Here is a 27,915-nt window from a genome sequence, read left to right on the forward strand (position 1 = left end):
CCACTCGGCATTTGTTAGCAACTGATTTGAATCTGCCTGTTGAGGATCTTGTGATGGTGGCTCGGGTCGCGCTCGCGGTAGCTCAACGGGGGTGAGGGGGCACCGACGCTAAGAAGGCTGAGGGCGAGCCGCTGTAACACCGCACGCGCGTACGTGGTTTCTGCTTGTGTGCGTATTGGCACTGTGGTGGTCTTCCACAGTGATCAGTGGGCGAGGGTCTTCAACGCTGTGCGTATACATATTTCACTTTCAAGTGTACGTACTGACCCTCGGGAGCAGCTGTGGACATGATTCGCACGCCGCGGTCATCATACATAACCATCACATCTTTCCACCGCAGGCTTGGGTGAGGATGGGACTGATCTGATGCCTCAGGTGTGCCACATGTGGCTCCAAAGACAACCTGCACGCATGCCAGCTGATACATATTCCGAGTAAAAGGGCGGACCTGAACACTCAGCACCACCTACTTGACCCGCCTTGGCCACCGATGTCCCACGAGCCTTGAACGCTAAACAGGTCACGTACTTACTTGCCACCAATGTCGCCCACCGTACCTATTAATGTCTGTTATCAAGACGCTCAGAACGCCTGTTAGAGACAGACACTATGTACCGTCAACACAGCACGTCTCGCTCGTCTCCACGTCCAGCAGCGCCTCCGCATCCGCTGGATCGCGACTGGAGATATGTGCTCCCGCAGTACGAGTACGACATACGGCGGCTTCCTGATCATGGTTGTCGCGCCATCCAGGTCAGCGTCGTGGCGTACAGAGGATCGACCTCTGAACGCTCACGTCGGAACCGTCGCGACCTACTTCACAAGCTTTTCAACGATCTTCATCAGGTCGACCGGCGCATCGTCATGTGCTGGAACTCTGCCCGGGATCGCTCCTTGCGTGAAACGACGCTACGATTCCACCGCGAAAGCGTCGTTCAGCGACACCACGAGCGATTGCGGATGATACAGTGTTTCGTGGAAAGCTTCGATGGGCTCGTCTGCTTGGAGAACTGGGAGGCGATATCGATGGATGGGGTACGGAGGCCCGAGGCTGACGTGCAGAACTATCGGGACGAGCTGCTCCATCCGCTCGTCTCCAGAATCAACTACCTGCTGGACTTAGTCCATGGCACCGACCACCTTCCGAATTTCTCAACCTCGCGAGCCGTCTATAGGAGGCTGAGGAAGGAAGTGCGGCAGTGGTGGACCATCAGGGAGGGCTTGCCGTGGGTGTACCGAAGCCCGCGAATAACAGACGGCGCATGAGCGCATGCTTCAAGATATATCTATAGGTCGAGCGTTAGTGATCCTCCGGCTGCGCTGGCTACTGGTGTGACTCTCTACGTGCAGCCTATGCAGACTCGGAGGTGGTTGTAACGAGCGTGCCCGCCACATGCTTAGTACATCAGCACGTAGATACATCGCGCCAGCTTGGTTGTAGTTATTCGCCTTTCCTAGCAACACGGCCACCAGTATACGAGTCTAATTCGTGCCCGTTCTCAGCCGTTCCGCGCGACCGCAGCTGTATGACTGCCTGAGCTGACCCTGTCCACAGTGATTTCGTACTGCCTCACTTGACTTACCAACATCGAGATTATGCTCAGTAGTATTTCAACCTATGGTTACATGATCGTCGACTAGGAGGAAAGTACTTACCGGGTAGCATCTAGCTCACCTTAGACACCTGGTATGCCACGAGTCACCGTCGCTCAATAGGCCCACCGTGACAGACCGTGACCCAAGTACTCAACATCGAGGAGGACAAGCTCCCGGCATAGCACCGCGCGTTCGTGATATCTGCTTGTGGGCGTGTTGATCCACTGGTAATTTCTTGAAGGCGAGGGCGCCCACTTGAACCACTCTAGTGCGTGTGTTCCACCTCGAAGATAATGGATGCGAATGCTCTCAGCGAGAATTCTCCTTCGATGTAGTGTCTGGCATCCACTCGCCGTGACCAGGAAGCTACTCGCTGAACCTGGCCTCCGACGTGTTCTGTGCTCAGGGTCTACCACAAGTCACAGCTACACAGGCTGCGTACAACTGAGGAAGCTCAACAGCAGTGTAATCTTGACGAAGACACAATGTGGAAGCAGGTAAGACGGGAAACGCGCACAAGTATATAGCGTGTGATCTCAGTAGTAATTTTCTACGACTTCACAATATGCGACAGCCCGCAGGCGTGGTGTCTTTCAAAAGCCACCTTCGCCACACCCACTGCTCAATCAGCTATTGCCGGTGAACTAAAGAACGAAGCCCACATGCCACCAATGTCGTCCACACACAAAGAGACAATCGAATGGCCTGTATATCAGGAGCAAACATTCATTATCTTAGGCCATGTATCGTCGCCACAGCTCTCCCCACCGCTGGATGGCCCATCTAGCCACGCCTCCTATTTACATCCCGGATTGAGGGTGGAAGCGCGCCTTCCAGCAGTATTCCCTGCACGAGCAAGATAGAGTTAACCTTCCCTACCATGCTCGTGCGGCCTCTGCTTGGGGCGACTCATCGAGCGCTTGCTTGGGTAAACCCAGGGACGACTTTGCCCTTCTGGACGACCTTCTGTGTCTCCTCCGACTCGAAGCGCGACATGGCGAGGTTCATGGCCCCGGTCAGAATACGCTCCACGACGAGCTCCACTGGGTTGTGCTCGACATTCAAGTCGTACTTGTTGGTGTCGACGGTGAAGGGGCGAACATATTCTTCCTTGTGCAGCTCGGCAAACAGTGCGGACATGCGCATCGCCTTGAGGATAAGCCTAGCGCAGTGTTTGTATCGTTCCATGAACTCGGTGTACACCTGGTGATCGCGGGCCGATTCGTATGAAGTTTTCATGACCTAGGAAACAGGTCAGTAAGGATCACAGAAGACTGTTTGAACTTACAGTGCAAAGCCCTTGTTTAGCCCAGTCTGCCGGATCATCAACGATCACACATCCATCGAGAGGCACCCTCTTATCCAGCTCATCGGAGACCGCTTGGGCGTCGCCACCGCCTTGCAACAGGTACCAGTATGCCCGTAGCGCGCCGACGTATACCCTCGGGCCATAAGCGATGGGCCCGCAAAGGATGCCATCGGCATGGGGGGCGTCGGCATCGATCGGCAGGTGGTAGATGCCCTCCTGGCGTAAATGCTCAGGGACGAGGTAATCGTGGGGACCCTCACAAACCGAAACCACAGAGAAGACGTTCGGAAGAACTTCTACGGAGTTTGGCGGCCTCCGCTGTGGGACAGGGCCGGGCTCCTCATCCGACTCACTGTCGGCGTCGGTGTGACGAATCATAGCCCTGAAAGTCTGCGGTCTTATCAACTACACAGGACACACACAATCAAGCGATCTCATTCACCTTGTGCATCATGTTGATGTTCGTCTGCGCCGTAGCGGTCTCGTGGATCACCGCGTCCACTACACTCATTCTCTTCTCGATAAAAGGATCACGTACAATCTTCTTGGGCAGCTTGATCCGCACCTGGACGATGCCATCCGGCACCTTCTTTGTGTTAGGCTGATCGACATTGCGTGCTGCCTGAATTATACATTCTTGAAAAACGCTCTGCACATGGTCGTCAAGTAGGCATTTCCAGCCGTCTGTGACGCCTCCGGTGATTTCCTCGTGCAAATCTTTGGGGCCGCTCATCGTAACTAGGATACCGGCCTGCGGATAGAATTGAAACCTTTATGTAGATGAGCGCGAGCTTTGACAGATCAGATTCCGAACGCAGCACACCAGAAATGGCGCAGAAGGTCTGGATTGCGGTCCAGGACGGCGCAGAGCTCGACCCGCTCTCTGACCGACAAACGCGTTCACTGCAAAATTGAAGTGAGCAGGACACCATATGAGCCAGTCAACAAACGTACTGTACCCTTTTAAACGTCGGTCAGGTGTGACCGTGACATGCGCGACGAAATGTTCCATTCGTCGATGACAGTGGATGACCGTGACACATCAATAATTTCGTCAGAGGTGGCTAGGCCCAGGCTGAGCCGCTGAACTGTGTGTGACCGTCCGAAATGTGGCGCCGCCACCAACCGATTATGGGAAGAATTGCAATGTTGATTTCTACAGGCCACGTACTACCCTCTGCACGAGTGACAACAACGAGTTCTCTGGGCAGCATACAGCAACACAAACAAAATGCACAGCGAAAAGTACAATATTGAGCTCATGCATCCATTACTTGAAATTCCCGACACCCTACGCACAGAACTCTTGCCTCCGCCATCTCTATCTGTCTTGGATTTCTTGAAGTTCCCCTTGCCCATTATATGCCCGTCGACACAGAGCTACTTGCCATTCACCTTTGTTAGCAAAAGCAAGCCATCAGTGCTTGATATCAAAGTGATTCAAAAACTCCCAGTTCCGTCACTACAAACAATGCAGGCACTTCGAGACATCTGCAAGGATGGAAAGCTAGACGGTATGCATTCAGTCATCTGTCCCCATGTCACATCATCTACAGCAACCTACCCGCCATGGATCATATCTTACTGGTCGGAGGTGGCAGTGATCCGTTTGACGAGCTATAGACGGTGGAGTACAGCAGAGAAGGCACTGCGGATGCGGATGAACATATGGAGGAGGCCGATGAACACGGCGGAGCACCCACCTCAAGATGCCCTCACGATGCTGGGCATACTTCCTTGGTCAGGAAACCTACAGGGCTTCGACTTCCCCGAGTCTGTTGAGACTCTCGTTCACTACATGACGAACGAATGGCTCAGCGACAGCCATGAAGATCAGATGTTGACGCTTCTGCGGCAGGACATCACCCTCAGTAGCTCTCACACCTTGTACGAGGTAGAGAATGCTTACTTTGGATCACTCCTCCGGAGCGCATATGCTTCACGCGAACACGGAGAATACGAAGAGAGCCGCCACTTCGCTCGGGTGCGTGGAGTTGGCCAGGCTCTTGCAGAAGGACGCCGCTCTGCAGTTGCATTCATTTTGAACGTGAACCGAAATCATTGGGTTGCTGTTATTGTCGACTTCTGCACGTCGGAAATTCTCTGGGGCGACCCTCTTGGGCATCCGCCTTCAGCGGCTGATATCGAGGCACTCGACTGGTGGACAGCACTACATTCAGGCTATACATTTGCGCACCGGACATTGATGGTCACAAGGCAGACAGACGACTTCTCTTGTGGTCTGCTTGCATTCGGAGCCCTCGCGCACTACTGCTTGCCAGAGAAGTATCCTCTCGTGGCTGCATCGGAGGTTGCCGATGAACGCTTGAGGATGTTCCTAGCTATCGCACGAAGGCATCTAAGCGAGGTAAGTAACCTTGGGAATCATGCATGACGTACTATCTAATGTGGCCACGGCATCAGTCCTTTGAAGAGCAAGCCAAGGCCTTCGAGTTTACGTTCACGATGCCATCGGGACCAGCCACCTCACCACATACATGGGCATCCCCGACTCCATCTTCCAAGGTGCCAGCCACATCTTCTGATGGGCCGTGCACGCCACCCTTATGCATTGAGGGATACACTAGTACACCTCCGACCAGAATCAGTGTCGGTGTATTCATATTGTCAAGCATGATGGCAGACTCACCGAATTCTCTGTTAGATTGACCCTGTGGACGAAGCCAATGTCTTGTCCACGTCGTCACCCGACTCGATCTTACCCGACACAACAGACAGTTCGATCTCCGAGGCAGGTCCAACAGCATGCGAGTCCTCTAAGCTTGGCTGTACAAAGATCAGAGTGACGTCTGCCATACGGACAGCAGTGGAGGCGAGCTCTAGTCAACGACCTGCTGGCCTGCTCCAGTTCTTCAAGCTTGGCACACGAGAACAGTATGAGGATCAGCTACGCCGGGATGCCGAAATGAGCCAAGTCTACGAAGCAGAGCAAAAGGAGTTACAGACGTACGCAGACAAGCACAAGGCAGAAAGAACACGTGAGGCTGCTCGTCGCCGTCAGCAAGTTCACCGTGCAAAGATCCATCAAAAGGAGAAGGATGAGGGTCTACGTTCTCCAGGAGGGAGAAAACGCACCCATAAGGTATGATCTACAGTCTACATCGTAGAGACTTGTTGACAGCAGCTTGCAAAGGTCGCAGACCTTGTGCTTGAAGACAAAGCGGTGAAAAAGCCACGGCATACGGTCGCAGAGCTGTCACGTCCCGAACGTCAGCGCAACGCACATCTCCGTGACAAGAATAAGAGAACTGCAGGTCGTCCGCGAAAGCATGAGCAACGCGACGCTGTCTACACGAACTGGCACGCACCTTTTCTCTGGCGGCAGATAACTAAAGCTGCGAAGGATCTATCAGTCGGGTGGCAGATGAGCGCGACCCGCATCGCAGCTGTCTTGAAGAGAAGGGATCCGGAGACATTTGGGCGGATCTCACGGTCAACGATCAATGGCTGGATTGATCGTTCAGGGCCAACACCGCAATGGTCTGACAACGCACTCCGACTGGCAGAACTGGGACACCATTTGGGAAACAGCGAGTGCGGACGAAAGGGTGCACTGGTTCGTCTTGTCATCTCTTCGCAGTTGTGCATGAATTGATGTTATCCAGGCACGCTACCCTGAGGTCGTTACTACAATTGTACGCCGCCTGGAAGCATTACGAGACTCGTCTGCTCCACTCACCCTGGTGACAATTCGTGGAATTGTTGTTGCTACGATTGTCAAGATGGCGCCAGAGATCTTCGACCAGAAGGCTGCGGATGGCTCGAAGTTTCGCTGCTCCGATTCATTTCTACGTACATTCTTACACAACACCCTCCACTGGTCGGAGCGCAGAGCAACACGTGCAGGGCAGAAGTTGCCGCATGACTGGGAAGATATATGTGAGCGATCGTTCTGTCGCCTCGCATACAAGATCAAGGAAGAAGACATACCATCATCTCTCTATGTCAATTCCGATCAAACACAAGTCGTCTATGCACAAGGCACGAAACTCACTTGGGCCCCGACAGGAGCGCGGCAGGTGTCTGTTTTGGGGGAGGACGAAAAACGCGCGTTCACAGCGATGGTCTCGATAACGAATGATGGCAAGGCGCTGCCCATCCAGGCGATCTACCAGGGACACACAAACCGTTCTTTACCCTTGGCGACCGCGACGCACTACGCAGATTGCATCAATGCCGGATTTCTTCTGGAATACTCGGCAACAGACACGTACTGGTCGACACAAGCAACAATGCGCTCGGTAGTCACCAAGATTATCGCACCGTATTTTGAGAAGGAGAAGCAACGTCTAGGTCTCCCGCAGTCCCAGAAGAGTGTTTGGCAGATTGATGTTTGGGTCGTCCACCGTTCGCACGAGTTTCGCACCTGGCTGAGGGCAACACACCCTACAATTCTCCTTGACTACATCCCGGCAAACTGTACGGGCGTATGGCAGGCATGCGACGTTGGGATTCAGCGAATATTCAAACACTCTATGAAACGATCGTACCACCAGGACGTCGTCCAGGACATCCTTCAGCAACTCGACAGCGGAGCGGAGATTGTCGTGATCGAGAAGCGGATAGGCCACTTGCGAGACTGTAGCGTAACATGGCTATGGCGTGCATACAACACAATCAATGAACCAAAGATAATCTTGAAGGTATTCAGATATTCACGTACCTCGCGCCCACTCTGACACAAGCTCCTGATGCTAGGCCTTCGAGTTGTGCCGCGCGCGCAGCTTCAACTTGTCATTCGCGAGTCTGACGAGCTACGCAGCACGGGAGAGGTTGCGGCGATTGAAGGACACGGATGCGGACCTATGGGCAGAGTTAACAGCCAATGAACACTCAGAAGAACCCGTCATTCACGCCGATGAACAGCCCATGGAGGACACAGTGACTGCTGACGACGTACCTGAGGATGATAGTGATCTGCCGCTTGCACTGATCATTGGGCACATCGCCGAGAACACGGATGATGGTACTGTTTCAACAACTGCTCAAGGCCAGCTGATATCAGCAGCCTTAGCAGAAGACACGTCGGATACGGAGTCTATTGCTGATGACGGCCATGCTACAGTTCCTGCAGGCGGTTCGAAAGTTGCACCTGGCAAATCGTCAGACTCGGCCAAGGTCAGGAGGCAGTCAACACGGACGAGGAAGCCAAACATACTCTACAGCTCAACGCTCTTTTGGCATCACAATGACATGGATGCATCCGACGTGGAGTAGGGCGACGTGGAGGAGAGGACGACGACGACTCGACGATGTTATCGCGCTCGTATCTAGTCTTGTATCGCGCGTGCGCGCTCGCTCAATCATTACCTATTTTGGAAGTTAGGCGCCCATGTCGCCAATTCGTCAGTCCGCGTTGTGACCGTTATTTGGACCAGAAAATCGTTCCGTCAATGGTCTATGTGACGCGTGACCGACGAACCATTTAAAAGGGTACAGTACGTCGGAAGTTGGGACCGGAGCGCAAGCACGGGAGGAAGGAAGGAGGGGAATTCTACAAGGTCGCGGTCATGCTGGGCCTAGTGCGCGGGCCATGACTGGCGGCGACGTAAATGTTCAGTGCTGTTTTGTTGGGTTCAATGTGTTTTATGTTCCGCGTAGAGGGCGTTGAAGGAGAGTACTTACATCGCGGAATCTGCACGGCGGTGTTACCACCAGGTACATCTTATCGACGAGCGGCAGTCCGATCGATAATAATAAGCCCCGATTAGGCATTACGGGTTTACGATCACTACGGCCACCCCCGCCCCACCTCATAACAGTCTGTCGGTTCCCCGGTGCGCGATCAACAACCTGACCTCTGCTCGTCCATTCATTGTCTGGCTGTGCTTCACTGGACCATAGGTTGTCCGTTCTCTGCCGGTATGTTTCGCTTGTGATAACTCTGCCATCAGGTTGTGTAACAACTGCCAGGACTTCAATGGCCTTACGGTCAATCATCCTACAATGGACATACCGACCTTGTTATGAGCGAGTATCGCCCACGAAGCAGCAGCCTGGCTATGGTCACGGTCGCAGGCGATTTTGCGCAAGACCGCTGTCAGTCTGCCCTAAACACAGTCCCAACTCCGACAGTGGGTGGTCTAAGTCGCACTGCGCACGGTAACTTGACGACTCGCTGGCACTCACCTCCTACCACCGATCACCCTGCCCACTCCCTAATCCACCTTCTACTCAGCATGATCAACACCATGCTCAAACAGCACCCAGGGATCGTACTCACACTCTGGTGGGTTCCGGGCCACCACGACATGGCAGGCCATGAGCATGCCAACCAAGAAGCGAAGAAGGCAGCGCGAGGCAGCAGCAGCTCCGCGGTCAACCTCCGAGTCCTTGCTGGCTCACGCGGACGAGCGAGAGGGCAAGCAAATAGGCATTGCATGCCTACTTGCGCGCCCTCTCGCTCGTCCGTCTGCCAGTATTTGCCTTCTTACCAGCTCGCTTGCCCGCCCACTCCATCAGGAAACCCGCCCCGTGCAAATGTGGCGCAAATCCGCGCCAAACCCGCGTCGCGCCACTTCGGGCGCCAGTAGGTTGCAAAGGAGGGTAAAGCAGCATAAATCAGTGTAAATGACCTCTCCACCGTCCCGTAAATATATTTGATCTGTCCAGTCCTGTAAATGTATTCGCTGTTCAAGTAATCTATCCTAACTACGCCGCGCTGTATTCAGCAGTCATACCACGAAGGTAGTGTCCATAATGGTGGTACAGTTGCCCATAGAGCCCGCCCGCCGACGTCTCGTCTGCGAGCTCTTGCGTTCGCAGGCCCACTCGGCCATATCCACTGCGGCGTCTGCTCCTCGGGCGGGACGGCTCGTAGACCACGTCCTCCTTGTCGTCGGGCATGCTCGTCTCGCGCTTCTTCGCGAGCTGCCGCACTTTGGTGAGGACCAGCTCGAGCAACACGCTGAACGCGGTCAGCGATAGATCCATTGTCCGGGGTGCCAACATCAGTAGTGACAGTGCTACTCACGGGTGAGTCGGCCACTTCGGCCTTCATCCGGATACGCAGCGAGTGCTCGAAGAGGAGCTGCGTGATGATACTCATCGTGCGCACGAGCATGCGCGTCATCGTGAAGATGTAAACCTGGAGCGCGATCGAGCCAACCATCGGCCCGACGAACAGCCAACATCCACACCCACGGACGCGCGACCGCGCCGTCGCCGTCCGTCTCGTCTCGAGGTAGTGCAGCAGGTTCCTGATCCCGAGCGGGCTCGCGAAGAACGTAACTACCTGGATGGTCAGTGTGATCGCAAGCACAATGTACTCCGTGAGAAACACGGCCATCAGCCCGAGCAATATGTGCCGCTGCTTCGCCACTTGGAACAGGTCGAGCCGCTTGAAGCTGTGTTTGACGAGATGCTTCGCGCTGTCGTAGTCGGCGAGCGGCGGGAGCTTCTCGATGGCGGGTGCGGGACCTTGTACGCCTCGAAGACAGTCGGGTCTAGCCATGTGACCAGCATCATCGAGAGCCCGCGGTCTACTCGCTTTGCACACAGGGCGAACGCCCTGCGTCCTCGTCCTCGCGATGTGAGACACGGTGCCGTGGCCCGGCCTCGTCCTTCACGGCTGGCTCGCCCTCGCCCGCCATCCGCCGCTTACCCACCGTCCACTGCTTGCCCTGACCTGCCGTTACGTGCGGGGGACCGCTTGCCAATCGTGGTTGCGCCTGCGTGCTCGCCGTTGCCATCTGCAACGTGCAGCAGTCGGGTGCTGCATGTCGCAACGCCCTGTACTCGCTGTGAGCTTACCAGTTCGCATGCGTCTGCACTCACCTCGGCTGCCCTTCGCCCATGCGCCCGCCGCCGTTCGTCGGCTGCCTGTGCCTGCGTGCAGGGAGTTAGCTCTGCGGTCTTGATCGGCATGTGCGTCGTCTTGCGTCTTGGGCCCTCGGTGCGCTTGCCACAGAGGTGGCGCCGCATTTGTAGTGGTCGCTGTAGTAGCACAATGGGTGGTGTATAGTGTCCGGCAGCCCCTCTTTGGTGCAGCACTAATCACTCGGCCTCCCGGAGGGGCCAAAGCAACCGGCATACGCCATACGAGACCGTTCGTATGGATTGGATGAGTGATAACGAGCTGGCCTATGGTGTAGGGGCTGATTGCGAACGGTGGGTAGGTAGTAGGCGTGGGTTGTGCAACTTGTAGGGCGAGAACGTTCGAAGTGGCGAGTCGGCACGGGCTCTTCAATCGGTGTTGAGCCACTGTTGACTGAGAGGCCCAGAGGCCCGGGGGTTCTGACAGTGCAGCGTGGAGTGTGAGCATTGAGTGACGATGTAGCCAGGGTATGTTGTAGTCAGGAGTAAAGAGGTTGTAGCAGAGCGTCAAAGCGGCGTTGCCTCTCGTAGTGCGAAAACTAGGCGCCGGTATCTCTGGCTCTGTCTGCGCTGCTCAAACTACGACGTCGATGTACATTTTTTATATCTCATTCATCATTCTTTTATCGGATCTTCCCATACATGCACTTCACGAGCTTTTAATCTAAATGGGAAGAGACGAATGAAGCGCTTTCTTGGGCGGCCGGTCGGACGCTTGCGCGCGCTACGGTGGGGTACTCGCAAGCTAAGTGCGATGCGATGCGCGCGCGAGGTTCACGACTACACGTGTGACATATGCATGCTTATCCTTAAATGACTTAACAGGTAAGGTGTCACAAACTTCGAGTACATGGTCGCCCGTCCATTCGGCTGAATGCGTGCACCAGCATCGAGACGATGCCGAGCTTGAGGAACGGCGGAACGGGAGCGCGGCTCGACGCGCGGTGCGGGCGAGGCGGTGCGAGGCGTCGCATAGGGACTCGTGGATGGAGAGGGGGAATGTCAGGATCAGGGAGGCTTCGTGCACGAAGTGCAGTGGCGAGATGGCCGCGCCGCAGTCTTCTCGTACAGACCGGAGTCTACATTGGGACGGCACGTACCTCGTCACCGTCGGGTTCGAGAATTCCGCGGTTGAAGCTGTACGTGAGCGAGACCTCCTCCTTGGAGCCGTCCCTGGGCTTGAGCACGAGCGTGAGGTTCTTGGCAGGCGCGAACGACTCGAACACGCCGATGTCGACGCGGTCCTGAGAGCGGACCTTCTCGGAGTCCTCGGAATCGGCGAACGTGAGCGCGAGCATGCCCTGCTTGTTCAGGTTCGTCTCGTGGATACGGGCAACCGACCAGGGGACGACAGCGAAGTCACCCAGGAAGTGGAGCTCGAGAGGACGAACCCTCACCGTCGTTGTGGTCACCGACGACGACGACCCACTTGATGCCGTGGTCGCGGGGGTAGGCACAAGTCTGAGGCACGGCGCGGTGTTGCCGCGCTGGTGGGTCGAATGGTATATTAGCCTGAGAGGCCTTCAGTGAAAGCACGTAGCGCTCACCGGTTTCGGTACAATAGACCACCAGGCCGCGGTTCTACTCCATCTGGAGCTCCTCACGACCCAAGCCCTCCTCGAGTAGCTCCTCCCCAATCCCACGTAGGTACTCGCCGGGGTAGGGCACGCAAGATTATGCTCTCGCAGCAGACGACCGCCTTTTCTTAGTGGCTGGCTCTGATGGAGGCTGCTCGGGGGCATCGACCTTGCCCCCGCCAGGCCGTGGCGACGGAAGCTTTCGGCGTGTTGTGAAGCGACACGGGCACTTGTGCGACATCGCTGGGAGGTGCTTATTCGTGTTCATGTGCGTTCGCGGAGGGTTGGATCAGGCAGGCCAGCATAGCGAGTCTCGGGGTGGTCACAAGCGGCGTTGGGAGCTCGCGAGTCTGACTCGCAGAACTTCGCCCGACTGGCTTTGAGGTTGGGCACCTTCCGTTGGAAGGCGGAGGCCGATGCGAGAGCCAACAGCGGGAGCATTGGCCGGCTATGCCAGGCCACTGTCCTCAGCTGCGCTGTGACGCGCTGGCGGATCCGCCGCCCCGAGAGTGCGTAGTTGACCACTGGAGCGGTTCAGTGGGACTAGTGTGGCCAGGAAGGGTCGTGTGACTCGGCTGGCGATGTTCGATGGCCAAGGGTAGGCTGAGCGGTTCGGTACAAGCTCGAGGGAAATGCAGGGCGCCAGAGAGACGGGCGAGCGTGGCACTGAGGAAGTGAAGGTAGGCGCGAAAGAGCGTGGTGCAAGGCAGCGAGGGGCGGCGCCGAGCAAGAGTCGGGGGCTGCAAAGTCGTCGAGAGAGCCAACAGACACAAGCGCCGAGTTGGCTTTCGGCGCGCGTGAGGACCATTGACAGGAAGCGCCGGTCGCAGTGGCTCAGCGGTACTATTGAACTGGCGTGAGCATTTGCGTTTCCCGACGTTAATTTTCTGCGTGATCCTCAAGAGTACACGAAATGCTGCCTAGAACTCAAAGCTGGAGTCTTATTCTTCCACGCTGCAACGAGGAGGGGTGTTAAGGCGGGCGCTTAGCTGCGCCCCGGGCCAGCGCCTACTAGGGCTTGCGCTCGCGGAGGACGTTTGCTTGCCTCGCAGCTGAAATAGATGAGAGAGCGGAGACTCTCAGTGCATTAACGATATCTACACAACAGTAATATACGTGTGTCTGTCTGTGAATGAGTTAGCGTAGAACAGGTCGCACAGCTCGAGCACGTTGCTGCTTGTCCACTCTGGTGGTTTCACTGGGCCAAACTTAGGGTGTAGATGCGCACTCCGGTGCAGATTCTTCAAGGGAACAATTGCTGCTACGCGCTGCTGGTCTGCGTCGCGTGAGCGTGTCACCGTATAGAACAGGTGGTTCGCTTCGGGGCGCGATTTGAACCTGCTGAACCATTCGAGGTACACGAAGTGCGAGGGCGCGTCGGGTTCATTCTTGAAGACAATTTCATGGGCCTTCTTCGAGAGCGAGAAGATGACGCGTACTTGCCCTACACGATAACCTGTGTTTCCACTCAGCAACAAGCCTCAGTGATGGTATGGGCAAGCCTTACCTGAGACCCCAACAAACCCCCCGTCTCCCTTCTCGTTGACCAGCGCAGTATCGAATCGCCCTGCGACTACACGACCTTGAGTGTCCCGATATGCTGAACGCGCGTGGATCACGTCCAAGGTCTCGGGCGCCTCCCTCCGCTGGAAGGGGTCTTGATTCCAGAACTTGACTTTGTGCCATACGGACACTGACCGGAACGGCAAATCGTACACCGATACGAAGTTCGCGAAGTCGCGCCCAGACAGATGGGGATGCTTGAAGTGCGCGATGAATTCTTTCAGGACAGTCTGGAAACGAGGGGCACCATAGCGCGTCTCGACGGTGGAAAACGAGAGAGATTTGTGAGTCGGATAGCGAGTGAGATGCTGGTGGAGTTTATGTGGAATCACAGGAGGTGTTGTCGGCAGATCAGGGCGCCCAGCGAGCCGCCAGTCGATGTAGAGAGCGTGCGCGTGGATCTGCTCAAGGCGGACGACAGAGGAGGTCATTTGCGGGTACTCGTCTTTCCTGTTGGATTTGCGCCACGGGTCCTTGGCGAGCGAGATGTGCAGATGCTCGGACTGGGCAGTGTTAGTCCCATCTGCGGTCCCGAACATCTTGATTCCGCTGACATAGTGCTGGAGCGAGTGCAGTTTGGGGAAGTTGAAATGATCGCGAATACCTAGATCGACAAAAACACCCTTGTTCGCATGGAACCGAGCCAAGGAGTCGTCGAGTTGAGAGAGTGTGGTAGAAGTGTGAGCAGGGAGTTGCGCGAGATACACGAAGTCGAGGAGGGCGCGTACAGCTCGCACCAGTCGTACGGGACTTTGCCCACCAGGTAAATGTAGGTCGATGATCGTGCCGAGCAGAACACGACATATGTCTTGATGTTCAGTCCCGGACACACGAGAGAGGTGTGATATACCTTTCGAGAAGTGACGCAGGTTATGATTTGGAGGTAGAGCTTGAAAACGAGCATCAATTACGCGGGCGCCATACGCTGTCTTCGTCCAGCCTATGACGTGCTTGACCATTCCTTGGTAAAGCTGATGTAGGATGTCAGGGGGGAAAGAGGCGTAGATGTTCACGTAAGGCAAGTCCTTCCAGAAGGGGTCCGCAATTGGCTTGATCCCTGCATCCTGGCAGGCGTGGACGTGAGCGACTGGGTCCCCTGTGCGCTCGAACGTACTGAGGGCATGCAATATTGCATTCAGGTCGCGCTGCGTGCACGGCACGGCCTCACCCATAGACTTCGGGTCTACCACTCCCGCGGGACATTCGCCATTCTTCACACCAGCGACGCAGACGATCTCGGGATAATCTCCGATGTATGCCGCGAAGATAGGGTGACAGCGGCGGGTAGAGCCATCACCTGATGACATCTTCACTCCACGACGGGCGGGCTTGCGGGTGGGTGCGAGGGCCTGCTTCAAGCATGCGTGGAAGAGGTTGGAAATGGCACGGCGACGAGTCTCCTCGTTTTTGATATGGGAGAGCCGCGTGACGGGAAGATAGCCTATGAGAAGTTGTGCCTGTCGACTCGATTTGCGTCGTATCGCCTTGGGGATGTTACCAATGGTTAGATAGAGTGGGTAGCACGAGCGATTGCGAAACATGGTCAACTGCGTCTTGTCGGACGAAAGAATAAGTGGTACGATGGTGCCACCCGGTTCCTTGGCCTCGATTTTGTGCTATCAGAAAGGCATAGCATCAATAGGAGGTGAAAAGCGGAGGCATATATCAAGCTAACCTGCAAGCGCCACCACCATTCACCAGTATTCATGTCGCCATATATCCGCGTTGACTTGTCCTCGTCTGTGTAATGGCGCTCGGGGGAAACAAGCAGATCAGCGACCCAATCAGGTGAGCCGAATAGTACGCGGATGCACTGCATGACGTCTCGAAGCCAAAGGTCGTATGTCTCGCCATCGACCTCGAGGACCTGCCGCACAAATGCGGGGCGGCTCGGGAGGGAAGAGTCAATGATTTTGTTCAGGTCTTTTGTGTTTTTGAACGAAAGGTCCAAGGCGTCACGGACCTGGCGAATACGACAATCAGCATTCCAGTCGAGGGTATCTACTAATGAGAGCTAACACACGCACTCCATCGATTGCTAGGAACTCGTTAAATGCACTCGCACTTGGGCCGCGCTTCTTCGCCCACTGAGCAATGTGCCACTCCCTCTCTGAGGCGAACGGCGCGAAGACGTTCTCATCGGAGATCGTGTCAGCCAATCCTGCCTCGTACAGCGCGAACGGCTCTTCCTTTGGGCGTTCAATGTCAGGCGGCTCATCGACGAGAGCACCAGCTTGACCACCGAAGCGAACTCGATGAGGGTCTTGGAAAAGAAACTCATCTTCCGGTCCACGAAGCCCAGCTTGCTCTTCCTCCACGAGAGACATACCATCATGATCCCTACCACCGGATCTTGAACTGTCCGTGGGTGAGACAGACCTCTGACGTAGACCAGAGGGTGTAAGCGGTGGTGAGGAAGGAGGGACGTCGTAGTCCCGTCCTTCCTCGTTAGAACTTGAAGAAGAACTTGAGGATCTTGATGATGGCCGTGGAGACCGCGCATCGTGGTCAGCGCCGTGCATGAGGTCATCATCCTGCCCAACGTCGTTATCATTGATGCCCTGTGCTGGCGCAGCCTCCAGGTCGTCAGCGCCGGCATTTGAAGGCCTGTGGTGAGAAGACCCTTCCCCGGCGCGATGAGCGTTGTGATCACCTGTCTGCCGCTGTGTCAAACGGGCAAGTGCTTCCTGGCGGGCCAAGTCAGCCACACTAGCGATGCCAGCCGCACATCGCGGATCTGCAGACCGAGCGACATGGCGTGAGAGGGAACTCGCGTTGTCAAAGCCCGTTGTACCACAGCCCATGCATGTGAAAGAATTGTATCCGAATCGGCTCCCACCTTGAGGCTTGTGTTAGCACTATGTCATTGTGACCACCGTCAACTGAGTAATCGCAAGCTTGACGCACCTGGCAGCGAGCCGATCATCATGAAGTGCGAAAGGGGGCCAGCTCCGAGGTCTCGCATGCTCCGATCATCCGAAAACACGTCGCGCGTCTTCATCCCGCATATGCGCACTGAGTGAGCGAGCGACGATCGAACACCTTTTGTGACCAGTAGGCGCCGTACATCTCCAATCGTTGTCGCACCGGACACAACTACACATGCAATTGACATCTCAACTCAGAGACAAGACCACGAATGACGAAACACTGACCTATTGGGATGCTCCTCCCACTCAGAGGCTGGATGAATATTGTGTACATTGATTTACCCACCAGCAGGCGTCTCCGTCGATCCAGTCGGATGTTCGAAAAATGGTGACGACTGTACCGCCTCATTGCGAACATTGACTCTGCAATCCGCGCCACGGGCAGTAACTGGGGCCACGCCAAGCATGCTGTGCCATTAAAACATGAATGTTAGTCTGTTCCGAAGGGAGGTCACCCGACAACCATACGCACCAACCACGGCTGACCAAATAAAGGAATATCCATACAAATATGCAGCGTTCAATGCAACTGTGGAGGGCGTGCCACAATTAACCCGCAGCCTGAGATCGAGCGTGAGCAGACTCTGTGAGACCGCCGCCAGTTCGCATAGGGTTGTAGCCACTCACAAAGGACCATAACTCGCAATATCAAAGCCATAAATACCAAAAAGGCATGCGTTCGCCAGTGCGGGAACAAGAAGAATGCCCATAATGACGAGCAGAAATTGCGACACATGCGAAACAATGGCGAAGTTTGAGTCGGGTGGGCCGAGCCTTGCCAGGATTCTCTCGCGCCAGCCGCCGAATGGTAAGTTCATGTGTTCCATCCTCTCGGCGACTCCTCCCTTCTGGGATGGCATCGTTGGTGAGGCCGAAAGGTCGCCAGAGGCCAATGACAGAGCACAGTATGGCGGGCGAGCAAGGATGAGAGAGCAGGCGAGCGAGTGAGTGGGGAGAGAGCGAGTGAGCAGAGTGGGTGGCAGGCGAATGAATGAGCTACTAGTGGGAGGCGATAGGGAGGCTGGCGAGAAGCGCAAGAGGGCGTGCGAGTGTGTGGGCTGGCGAGAGCGGATATAATGGGCTAGAATTGCCTAAGCACCCAAGGATAATCAGCACGACTGTAACAAACATTATTACCGTTGGAGCTGCAAGGGTAACTGCACACTCACCGTGCTTCTCACTTGGATCTTTGACAGGCCTTGCTGACTCGGGATACCACTGAGCCTCGAGGCTCTGAGTCTGCGTTCCAATGATGACTGGCAGACGAAGATCTGGACACCAGAGTGGCGACTCAGATCGCGCCACTCCAAGACCAGGGCAGCAGTGGCTGACTCCGCCCCCAAGACGGGCAAGCCCGGAATGCGAGCCTCCGCCCCCGTGAAAAACCCTTCCTGATTTCGTCAGCCAGTGTCGTCCCTCCCGACACTACCACAACCACTGACCCTTGCTACATCGCAGCCACTGCAGGACACCTGCTCGACAGTCACGCCAATGCCCCGTGCCGCATCACGCAGCAAGAAGAAGACAACACTCCAAGTGGGGGGAGTTGTTGCCGAGGCGACACCTGCTGGTGAAAACAATGTCAGCCAGCTTGAAGGTAGGCTAAAAAGCGCGACTTACCTTCATTTACGATGAGTGCCAGTCTGACTCCTTGATCTAGATCCCGGTTCCGAGGAAACAGGCAATTCAAGTGCTGCTACGAGTAGATTGGCTGACTTGGAGAGAGAGCTGAGGGCCTTGAAGCGTGCCGAGCGAGATGCATATGAGCACGCACGAGAGCAAGAAGTCTCGAACCCAACAAGTAATTTTCATAGTATTGCTGGCCACATACACCCTTGTCACTGACTCGGTCTATAGTCACCGGACCTCGTGCTGCAAAAACCCAGGCGTACAAGGACCGAGGTGTGCTTCATTCGTAGCCCCGTCTTTAGCCCATATTGAAGCTACTGCGTCCCAGTTTGGCAACCGAAGCCTCGCCAGAAACGCGAACCCGGAGAACAGCCCGCCGACACTGCGACAAAGCAAGTAAAGTCTACAAAGATGAGAGCGGGCCAAGGGCAACGTACGTGCATGCATTTCATCAGCCAATCACCTAGTATGAGTCAAATGACTGTCCACGTACCCAACACCACCAGTGGCTGCTGATATGCCATCGAAGTCCTCGCCGCCGACTCGGATGCAAGCCTCTCGTTCCAGTTCTGATTCAAAGGCGCCCAACGGATCTAAAACAGACAAACAAGAGCCTGAGATCAGTCACGCAGACTACAAGACCAAGGGTACGTACCATGATGTTCAGACTACCGTTCATTGAGAACGACCGAACGTTCGTGTAGATCCTCGTAATACAGTCTTGGGTCAAGATCAGCACCGTGAGAGACTAGCAGCAGCCGATCCCAGCGATGATGGCGGTGACCTCGAAGGCTCTGAAGACGAGTCCAAGTCTACTGGTGAGCGGTCTGACAATGAAGAGTATGAATCAGGTGCCGAGCCTGAGAGCGAAGAGGACTTCGGTGTGCAAGGTGGGCATGCACCATCGAGCCGTAAGTCCGTCAAAGTCGCAGAACAATTGGCGCAAGGCGTGAGTACTGTGACTGAGTTGTGACTACTGAGTTGAATGTCATTTCTCTCACGCGTACAAACCCATTCTCTAGTCAGTCAAGGTCGTCTCAAAAGGCCGGAACAACCGCCGCATACTCTCGGACTCAGAGACTGAAGGCTCTGATTACACACCCGACTTCTTAGACCCTGCATATGAGTCCCCTCCCGACCATGATCGCGGTGCAAATGAGTCTGAAGACGACGTGGAACCTCCAGTAGCTGAAGAAGATGACCCCATGAATGCGGAGGAGGCCTCAGTTCATCGTGAATGGAAAGTGCGTTCATGCCAGATCCTTGGCAATGCTCGCAGTCAGCTAACTCTGTGTCTTTTCCTTACACGCAGGAGATGATTATCCGCCGCGCACAACGCCCTAAGCTGCCGGCCAGTCGTCATTACAGTCAGCAAGCCGTTAAGGCTCGCACACCTAGTGGGGAGGAGCATGGTAACGAGTTGTCGCAGCCCGGGCCTCAGCAGGCCACGTCTTCCAACAAACATAGTTCTGCCATGCAGGTAAGTGCTGCTGTCCTCATCACGGTGCTTTCTGCGTCCAAGTAACTGAGCCGCTGTTGCAGCGATCCAACCTGGCTAGAATGGCAGTCGCTGAAGACAGTGTTAGTACCACAAAGACGAAGTGACAGCCTGAGGGACGCTTCCACGAGACCGACAGCCAGGTACAGCTGCAGTGCTCAATAAATCCCACAACGCTGACCATACCTCTGCTCGTGTCAATCTCTGATCGGCTGTATTCACGGACTGTATCAGCGCAAAAAACGGGCAAGTAAATGCGATCACTATGGAGTGAACACTGTGCTAAGTCACCTGACAGTTGCGGCGTTCGACGTCTATGGATAAAATCTATCCTCGTGTGCGTACTAGCTATCATGCCCTCAATGAACTGTTGTGTTGGGTCGCTACTGAGTCTATCATGCGAATGACAGCCACCCCCAGAGTCCATCAGCAGTGGCGAAGACACGGGACTCGACCTAATGTCCCGCACTCGACCCAAGAAGCCACGACGTACTAAGGTATGTGTGTTAGCTGACTATGCAGTCCCAGGCCATCGGACTCATTATCGAACTGCTGTAGCCGACCGCACCAGCTCCTTCCGACGTACGTACTGCCGTCCAAGCTGTGCATATTAGAGCTGAGCTAATCACCTCAACATGGTCAGCAATCGATTCCCGGGCCTGCCACCAATGCGAAGGGACATCACGTAAGCTTGTTCTTCTATGGATGATATGAGTAGTCACGATGACAACGCATTTTTCGCGACACCAGGCATCTCGCAATGGCACTATCTCAGGCTCTGACGGCGACGACAATGAATCCGCAACAGATGCCCAAGGCCTGTTGCGTGCCGGCCACGTGAACGTCTGGCCCGAGGATACAGAAGTCACATTGAACGACGGGAATAAGGTAGCTGGTCTCAACTCGCAGAAATCAATCAAGGTCCGCACTCTGTTGAAGTCGACGATTGCCCAAGAGTTGCCGCAAGCTCTGGCACTTGTCAATGCCTTTCCGAACATCGGCGAGCGGCCCAAAATGTTCCTCGACATATTCATTGCCGGTACACGCCGCCTCGGCACCAACTACAGTACGATCGCCCAGCGCCTGTTGCAAGACTCGGCGTATATCCTCAGTTTACTGACATTGGTGAGTCCATTGACTCGCTGACTTCGCTGCACACACGAGTACAAACTGTCCTCATGATGTAACATTGCCAGCCCGCCAAGAGGATGTGTTCGATCCGGGGACCGTGGTATAGCGCCTGCCGCGATGCTGTATGGGAGGGCTATGGCCTCAAGGCCATCGAGCATGACCCGGAGGCCCTCCAGATCGCTGTCCAGGAGCTGCTCCTCAATGACCAGTTCATATTCCCTGGTAAACTCGTTGTATGGATCATGACCTCTTTGACCATTTGGACTCGGACGCTCACTTGGACCATACAGAATGGCAGCTATACCGGGCTCAGGCGCAACGTACCATTCTGCGCGGAGCCAATCATCAATCTTGCCAACCTCCTGTTCATCGGACCCAAAGCACTCTGCCCAATCGAAGATTCAGCGTTCGTCTCATCCATCAATACTGGCCCTGGCGCGACAGAGCAAGCAATCCCACAGACAATGGCTGCACTCCTCGCAACCTTCGTGCGCACTATGTCCCGATCTCTGTCCTAGACAATACCCACTAACTCCACCACAATCCTGTAGGCTGGTGCGGCGATTGGAGAGGGCCTGCATGGCACCCGTGAGGCCCTCAAAGCCAACGAAGGTTTCAATTCGACTCAACAGGAGGCGCCTTACCGGGACCATCTCGCCGCCCTCTCAACAATCAATCCGATTGGCCGCCACAAGATCCTTAACCTTATCTTCAATGAAGCGAAGTTAGTTGGACTGCGAGGCTATGCGCATCCGAAATGAGGTGACTGATATCACGATTTGCAGGATTATTCATATCAAGAAGAGTGCCACTCGCACTCGTAAGGCCACAGCCAATCTCCTCTTTGACCCCTTGACTGCGGGGACGGATCTCTAGTGTTGCGCGATGCACGATGCCACGCCTCTCCATATACCCGAGCAAGTCTATGAATTCCTCTCCTTTTGGGTCTCGTGCACGCATCACAAAATATAGCATTGCTAATCTTTCGACGAGCAGTAGGTACTTCCATGTCATCTGGTAGCTCGTCGTGTGTGATCCTACGTATACCTGATGTGGTGTAGTCTGGTTAATATAGGGGGTATACTCGTGTGTAAAAGCTGATCACAAATGAGTAAATATACTTGATTGTTGATTTGCTTCGAATTGGCGCAAATTGGCGCAACATTTACAAGGGGGTTAAGAAAATGGGGTGTCCAGGACATTTACGCAAAATTGCGCAAAATTGCGTCGATTTGCACAGGGTGGGTTTCCTGATGTCTTTCTCGCCTGCGCCCATCTTCGCTGTCTTGCCCACCTGCCCCCGCTCGCTCACCAACCTACCCGCATGTTCACGCACACCCGCCTGCTTGTCCCCGGTTTCTATTGTCCGCCTGCCCACTCTCGCCCACTTATCAACCCGCCAGCAACCCGCCCGCGTTACCTCTTGCGTACGCTCCCGTTTTCCCACGCTCCCGTTCGCCCGCGTTCCCGCTTGCCCGCGCTTCCTTTCACCTGCACTCTCGCTCGCTCATCTACTCGTCCCGTTCGCCTGCTTACATTGTCCACCCACCCACTTGCTCGCGCTCGCCCAGCTGTCCGCTGGCCGGCGTTCAGAGGCTGTCTCGTTCACGCTTTCTCTCGCGCTCGCCTGCCCACCGTCCTGTTCGGCAGGATTAGCCTCCGAGTCGCTGGCGACTTCAAGCACCGCACCTGCGGCTGCTCTTGGCTCAGCAATACTGATACTGACAGCTCCCGGTGAGTCCACTGGCGGGTCAGGCGTAGGGTACGATTGTCGGAGTCCATGTTGTATCAAAGATGTAGTCGTTATTAGCCGAATACATCGCGATTCAATTTCCATCTATTCCGGGTGATACGAGCGCTCAGTGTGGCCAAGTGAGGAGCGCACTCGTCCTGTCAGTGGCCGACGACGGACTATCGGGCTAACAATAGACTGCTCAAGCTAAGATAACCCTGTTTAGTTACTTACTAGCCTCGCATATCCTAACGGACGATGGTCGGGCGTTGTACTTCTGACGCAAGTTAATCAGCGACTCCCGGCCTTTTGATTGTCTAACAGCCTGTTGTAGTATGACCGAATATCTACTGGCGAAAGCCGACCCATTCCAGCCACATCATCAGTCTGTTAGTTCTGTTAGTTCTGTTAATCGATGCTTTGGCTATGTCAGGTCGCCGTCGGTCTGATGCCAATTTTGCGATGTAGCGCATTCCGACCTGACAGAGGCCGTGGGACACCTCGATCGACTGAGAGGAACTTTGCCGCCACAGCGAGCGCTAATGAGCTGTTCTGAACGCCGCCTTTCCTGGGACTCCTGCGCCTTCGAGTATCCGGGAAATTAAGCTACATGCGTAGGATGTCGCAATTCCGATCCAAGCTCAAGAGCTGTATCAACCACCAGGGCTCTCCTGTATGACCCTGTGTGCAGCAGCTTCTGTCGTTAGTACGGCACATCATGAGGCTGCTCTCAGTGGCCCTCCACGAGGCCACGAAGACAAATCACCTTAGGTGATTGCTTCACCTGCTCTGTCTTATCTACTGCAGCTCTGAAGTACTACGACAACGAAGACACCATACTCGTACTAAGCCGAAACGTGGCCCGCAATGTGGTCGAGCGACGTATTGTCGCCAGTAACATGACCACAGCCTCTGCAGGTCGTGGTATGCATATTGTTCCTCGTTTACTCCTTAAGCATGCGCTGACATCCTCGTGTCATGACCAGTACACGCTGATCTTCGCCGCGAATGTTCGGAATTGGTCATGATGGCAAATAAGTCTCTGGAGACGAGGCGTACTTAAGGATGGTGCACTATAGGTCAGCGCGAGTAAGCCATCTCACCCCCTCCGCGCGATATCGATGGACCTCCATCGCGCCACAAGTCCGGGACGAGTCGGAGATGGTGCGCCCGCCGTCCAGGAGCCCGCCGAAACCCCTCGCAGGGCGAGCGAGGGGTATACGGCGAGCTCTCGGATGCGATCCGCAGCAGTCGCGTTCGCTATGTTTTCAGCAACATGTAAGTGTCGAGCGGGGTGCTAAGATGAGATATCGTAGCAAGCTGACAGCCCCGATGGACAACCCACATAGACTACTTGAACATCCTCATCTTAATTGATGTACGTGCAATGTCGTATAAGCGTAACCATCGTTTCTCACCCGAAGACATTGTAGGTTGCTTTCGCGATGCTCTATGAACAAAGTTACGGTAGATGGGAGCTGATCCGTATGTGGGATGCCTTGCTGGTTGGTGCGTCGATGCATTAGGCCCTACGTCCGTTCTGCCCTTCATATGTCCTTGGAAAGGGCAATTCATTGGTCAAATCGTCTCTGGGATATCGTGCGACACCTTCGGAGAGGAGGTGTCGTTGTGCGCCTCGCTTGTTGTACTGTTTGTAGGAGCTGTGCTATGCGCGGTTGCACGCGGTGTCCAAGCGTCGATAATTGCATTCGAAGTCGTCGACAGCATGGTCACCCACAAGGAACGAGGTAGAGCCATTGTTCCGTTTGTGTGATCCACGTCTACTCACTATGGTAACGTTGCAGCATTCGTGTTACTGACCAACGGTGTCTTCAATGTATGTATGCCATCAAGCGGAAGAGCTTATCTAAAGGCATCGGACCGTGTAGGCAGGAGGTCTGCTAGCGACCATCATCTTTCTAATTGTACTCTCTGCGGCGCAACCCGGACATCTGGCCACCGTCTGGCCGGTGTGTATCGGGATAGGGATCGTTGTTCCATTCGCGGCCATCTCTTATAGCATTCTACGGGTCATGGCGAGAAGGTGAGTGCAGTCACTGTTCGCGAACTTTCGACTCGGGAATAACGTTGATGTAGGTACAGGGGACGCGCAATGAGATGTATGTCTTCGCGAAAATGACTACATCGTCAACTAAAGTTGAATGATGCCGACCTTCTAGATATGTCCATGTACTCTTCCGAGTTCAAGCGACACTGGATTACGATGGCCCGCACTTGTCTCCTGTGGTACGAGATCATAGCTATCACCGAGCTGGCACTGACCTTCATTTCTGTAGGTTTGTATATGACTTTGTGAGTACAGAGCAGATGTACGCAGCCTGTCATGATTGATGCCGCTCGCGCAGGCCGTCTACCCGAAGATCATCTTCTCCGGCGTGATCCTATACACCATTGTCGATGGTGACATCTGGCGAACCGCGGGATTCGAGTTGCTACTCGCTGCGTTCGCTCTCGGTGGAAGCTTGGCTGGCGCCATGGTCTGCGACACGTTCGGACAGCGTAATACAGTCAGTCTACTCACCCTGTTGCGAGTCCAAGATACTGATGTCCGATGCTCCACACAAGATACTCGTTTCCTTCGTTGGTTACGTAGTGTTTGGTCAGTCGCTCGTCTTCCTGCGCCCGCTGTTCTAACATTGTACTCTACTCTCCGCGAGCACAGCCCTGATCATCGGGTGTGCATATGACCGACTCATCAAGGTCGTTCCTCTTCTGGTGGTATTGTATGTGACCATTCATCCCTGGATTGGACATCGATTGAACTTCACGCAGCTACGCTCTGATGATTTTCATGGGCAACCTGGTGAGTGGTGGTACTCGACTTGACAGTCTCGACGCTTCAACTGACAGCGGCTTAGGGTCCTGGAAACCTTCTCAGTCTCATTGCCACAGAGTAGGTCGACCCTATGATGTGTGTTAGAGATCGCGAGACTAATGTCAACTCGAAGATCGTACCCACAGAACGTCAGGTAAATCTCAATCATAGGTATCCTCGCCGTTCGCTGACTGGTCGTGTTCAGGGGATCTTTCTACGGTGTTACTGCGGCCTTCGGGACTGCCGGCGCCGTGGCCGGAATCCACGCTTTCAATGCCATCGACGAGAACCTCCGCAAGCAGTGAGTGTTTGAGGGGTTCGAGGCCGTCTGCATTACATCGGATCCACCTGACATGTCAATTCAGGTGGGGATTCATCATCGCAGCCGTGTGCGGTGCCGTAGGCATCGTTGTCGCCTACTTCCTTCCTTCACACGGCCCCCTAGTTGCAGTTTCAGCGAGCCAAGCGGAGAAGTGCGCTGTGCCAGAAGTCGTCATCAATAACGCGACAACATCGGCTGCATCCAATGCTCAGCAGAACGGTTCTCCGAACGTATATCCGAGGCAAGGCTCAATGACTTCCGTCGACAAGGTATATATGTGGTGTTGCAGCCTTTGCACTGTTCGTGAGAGCTGATACGGCAGTGTAAGGATGATGCCTTGGACACAAACGACGACTTCGTGCCGGTTGCCAATGGCGCAAATGGCCTACGGGTTCCTGGCGCGTCCGGTCCGCGTCAGATGCCTGGGGCTTTCAGTGTGCCGCATCCATCCGACGACCGGGTATGTCGTTCATTTCTTGCTTACCCTAACATCGCGTTCATCATGCCTTCGGTATTTTGTAGACATGTGGGCGTCACGCCGTCCAGTCTCGCTCAAATCAAGCACACACGCGCGCATCGGCTCCCGTCCTCCTTCATCTTGCTGCTACCGCTACCGATGCCACTCAGGACCCACTCGCGACGCGGCAACGCGTAAATCTCTCCAGTGCATCTTGCACAGATAACGCGGCGACTCCGGAGCTGCCACAGCAACGCTTGGCGACCCCCTCGGTTGTGTCATACGCACGTACCAGTCTATCAAGAAGCATTTCCGCCCTCAACGCTGCGTCGGATGACTCAGTGTATGTTACGCCAGAGCCACAAGCCGACGCAAGCTCGCTTGCATGTCCGCAAAGTGGCCCATCCCACCGCGTGATGTTGTTGCAAAGGATGTCTGGATACGAAACTCTGCAGTTTTCGGCGCCGGTAAGCATTATCATATTCTACTTGATGTCTTTGCGATAGCTCGTTTGTGATGTTGAATGACTCGTTGCCAGGCTTTGGACATCCAGGAGGCACACGAAGTGATCACAGAACACGTCGCCGCCTCTGGGCTTCAGAAATTCTTCAAAGAGGACGATGCATTCGTCAAGACAGTCGAGGCAAATGCCTCGCAGTTGCAAGACGACGGCGATTCTTTTCCTATCACGAGGCAAAACGTACAACGCCTCATTCGACTGAGCTTATATCACCCGGTGATCTATTGCGACGACAGCCACTCGATGTCGTGGGATGTTCCGAGTCGCTGGGACCTGCAACGCAATGCTGTGGCTCGCATTGCAAGCATTACAACGCGGGCTCTCCCCCATTCGTACGGTGTCACGCTGCGTTTCATCAATGCTCATTACGCAGCACGGGATAACATTTCAGTGGACAACATCCTTGATACGTACGACCGAGTGAACCCCTCGAGTGGGACACCGCTCGGCACACGTTTGCGCAAGTATATTCTCAAGCCCTTGGTCTTCGACGTTCTGGACAGAGGTCTCCTCCTCGAACGTCCTCTTTTGATATGTGTCATCACCGACGGCTGTCCATTCGGCGAACATGCGACAACTTTCGAGCAAGCTATCGAAGAATGTCGACAGCGGCTAGTGGATGCCGGGTATGAGCCGACTGCGGTTCGGTTCTGTGTGACTCAAATTGGTGCCGATGAAGGTTCCACGAGCTTTCTCGAGGATCTCAGAAGTAATCCAAGGATACAGGACGTCATGTACTGCACAACGGAGCGGCTGGACGAGAAATTCCGGGAGTTATGGGACAATGGACGCCAGCTTGACGAGTGGCTTCTCAGAATGCTCTCCGATCCTATTATGCACCGCATCGGGGACTGATGAGATGCGCAGTCCGTTCTCATGACATAGGTGCGTTTGTTTTCAGCATATCACCGCTCCGGCGTCGAATCTGATACTTAATTCGTGCAGAGGCACAGCTGTCTGGCGATGTACAATGTATTTG

General features: G+C 54.9%; 7 protein-coding genes across 7 annotated transcripts; 5 read left to right on the forward strand and 2 right to left on the reverse strand.

The window, feature by feature from the left end:
- The first annotated feature begins 324 nt into the window (after positions 1 to 324).
- On the forward strand, positions 325 to 1,374 carry B0H18DRAFT_26596 (uncharacterized protein). The gene is made up of 2 exons (XM_048037338.1): positions 325 to 375; positions 442 to 1,374. Exon 2 carries the CDS (start codon positions 610 to 612, stop codon positions 1,264 to 1,266), a length of 657 nt encoding a protein of 218 aa, XP_047897315.1. The 5' UTR covers positions 325 to 375; positions 442 to 609; the 3' UTR covers positions 1,267 to 1,374.
- Positions 1,375 to 2,124: 750 nt separating this feature from the next.
- Positions 2,125 to 3,812, reverse strand: B0H18DRAFT_985757 (uncharacterized protein). The gene is made up of 4 exons (XM_048044758.1): positions 3,729 to 3,812; positions 3,348 to 3,675; positions 2,885 to 3,295; positions 2,125 to 2,838 (listed from the first exon to the last, which is right to left on the reverse strand). The coding sequence occupies exons 2-4, from the start codon at positions 3,636 to 3,638 to the stop codon at positions 2,506 to 2,508; spliced, it is 1,035 nt and encodes a 344-aa protein (XP_047897316.1). The 5' UTR covers positions 3,639 to 3,675; positions 3,729 to 3,812; the 3' UTR covers positions 2,125 to 2,505.
- A 774-nt stretch (positions 3,813 to 4,586) lies between these two features.
- Positions 4,587 to 5,300, forward strand: B0H18DRAFT_871225 (uncharacterized protein; the record flags this gene model as incomplete). The annotated part of the gene is made up of 1 exon (XM_048040150.1): positions 4,587 to 5,300. One exon carries the CDS (start codon positions 4,587 to 4,589, stop codon positions 5,298 to 5,300), a length of 714 nt encoding a protein of 237 aa, XP_047897317.1.
- A 4,277-nt stretch (positions 5,301 to 9,577) lies between these two features.
- B0H18DRAFT_1115738 (uncharacterized protein) lies at positions 9,578 to 16,636 on the reverse strand (the record flags this gene model as incomplete). Its single annotated transcript, XM_048033303.1, has 11 exons — positions 9,578 to 9,820; positions 9,900 to 10,354; positions 10,425 to 10,657; positions 10,703 to 10,743; positions 11,842 to 12,228; positions 12,712 to 12,842; positions 13,547 to 13,774; positions 13,826 to 15,497; positions 15,557 to 15,844; positions 15,909 to 16,568; positions 16,610 to 16,636. 11 exons carry the CDS (start codon positions 16,634 to 16,636, stop codon positions 9,578 to 9,580), a joined length of 4,365 nt encoding a protein of 1,454 aa, XP_047897318.1.
- Positions 16,637 to 18,302: 1,666 nt separating this feature from the next.
- On the forward strand, positions 18,303 to 21,945 carry B0H18DRAFT_1115739 (uncharacterized protein; the record flags this gene model as incomplete). Its single annotated transcript, XM_048033304.1, has 16 exons — positions 18,303 to 18,408; positions 18,472 to 18,612; positions 18,669 to 18,713; positions 18,769 to 18,836; positions 18,970 to 19,087; positions 19,145 to 19,389; positions 19,463 to 19,684; positions 19,753 to 19,920; positions 20,349 to 20,435; positions 20,497 to 20,520; positions 20,582 to 20,623; positions 20,689 to 21,063; positions 21,135 to 21,302; positions 21,360 to 21,557; positions 21,621 to 21,793; positions 21,855 to 21,945. The coding sequence occupies 16 exons, from the start codon at positions 18,303 to 18,305 to the stop codon at positions 21,943 to 21,945; spliced, it is 2,271 nt and encodes a 756-aa protein (XP_047897319.1).
- Positions 21,946 to 23,663: 1,718 nt separating this feature from the next.
- Positions 23,664 to 25,182, forward strand: B0H18DRAFT_26650 (uncharacterized protein). The gene is made up of 9 exons (XM_048037340.1): positions 23,664 to 23,725; positions 23,788 to 24,079; positions 24,151 to 24,179; positions 24,235 to 24,310; positions 24,367 to 24,549; positions 24,607 to 24,638; positions 24,691 to 24,845; positions 24,905 to 24,921; positions 24,982 to 25,182. Exons 2-9 carry the CDS (start codon positions 23,923 to 23,925, stop codon positions 25,116 to 25,118), a joined length of 786 nt encoding a protein of 261 aa, XP_047897320.1. The 5' UTR covers positions 23,664 to 23,725; positions 23,788 to 23,922; the 3' UTR covers positions 25,119 to 25,182.
- A 1,272-nt stretch (positions 25,183 to 26,454) lies between these two features.
- On the forward strand, positions 26,455 to 27,904 carry B0H18DRAFT_26665 (uncharacterized protein). Its single transcript, XM_048037341.1, has 3 exons — positions 26,455 to 26,883; positions 26,955 to 27,821; positions 27,882 to 27,904. Exons 1-2 carry the CDS (start codon positions 26,833 to 26,835, stop codon positions 27,789 to 27,791), a joined length of 888 nt encoding a protein of 295 aa, XP_047897321.1. The 5' UTR covers positions 26,455 to 26,832; the 3' UTR covers positions 27,792 to 27,821; positions 27,882 to 27,904.
- The last annotated feature ends 11 nt before the right edge of the window (positions 27,905 to 27,915 follow it).

Source organism: Fomitopsis serialis, assembly GCF_022376445.1.
Source record: "Fomitopsis serialis strain Sig1Antser10 chromosome Unknown B0H18scaffold_10, whole genome shotgun sequence".
In the NCBI taxonomy this organism is placed as follows: domain Eukaryota; kingdom Fungi; phylum Basidiomycota; class Agaricomycetes; order Polyporales; family Fomitopsidaceae; genus Fomitopsis; species Fomitopsis serialis.

Bases quoted from the DNA above. Each gene is read 5' to 3' on its own strand.
- B0H18DRAFT_26596 (XM_048037338.1), top strand. From the start codon at position 610: ATGTACCGTCAACACAGCACGTCTCGCTCGTCTCCACGTCCAGCAGCG.
- B0H18DRAFT_985757 (XM_048044758.1), bottom strand. From the start codon at position 3,638: ATGAGCGGCCCCAAAGATTTGCACGAGGAAATCACCGGAGGCGTCACA. The intron at 3,296-3,347 runs GTGAATGAGATC...ATAAGACCGCAG, and splicing joins ACATCAACATGATGCACAAG to ACTTTCAGGGCTATGATTCG. The intron at 2,839-2,884 runs GTAAGTTCAAAC...CCTGTTTCCTAG, and splicing joins CTAAACAAGGGCTTTGCACT to GTCATGAAAACTTCATACGA.
- B0H18DRAFT_26650 (XM_048037340.1), top strand. From the start codon at position 23,923: ATGGACCTCCATCGCGCCACAAGTCCGGGACGAGTCGGAGATGGTGCG. The intron at 24,080-24,150 runs GTAAGTGTCGAG...CAACCCACATAG, and splicing joins CGCTATGTTTTCAGCAACAT to ACTACTTGAACATCCTCATC. The intron at 24,639-24,690 runs GTATGTATGCCA...CGGACCGTGTAG, and splicing joins TGACCAACGGTGTCTTCAAT to GCAGGAGGTCTGCTAGCGAC.
- B0H18DRAFT_26665 (XM_048037341.1), top strand. From the start codon at position 26,833: ATGTTGTTGCAAAGGATGTCTGGATACGAAACTCTGCAGTTTTCGGCG. The intron at 26,884-26,954 runs GTAAGCATTATC...ACTCGTTGCCAG, and splicing joins CTCTGCAGTTTTCGGCGCCG to GCTTTGGACATCCAGGAGGC.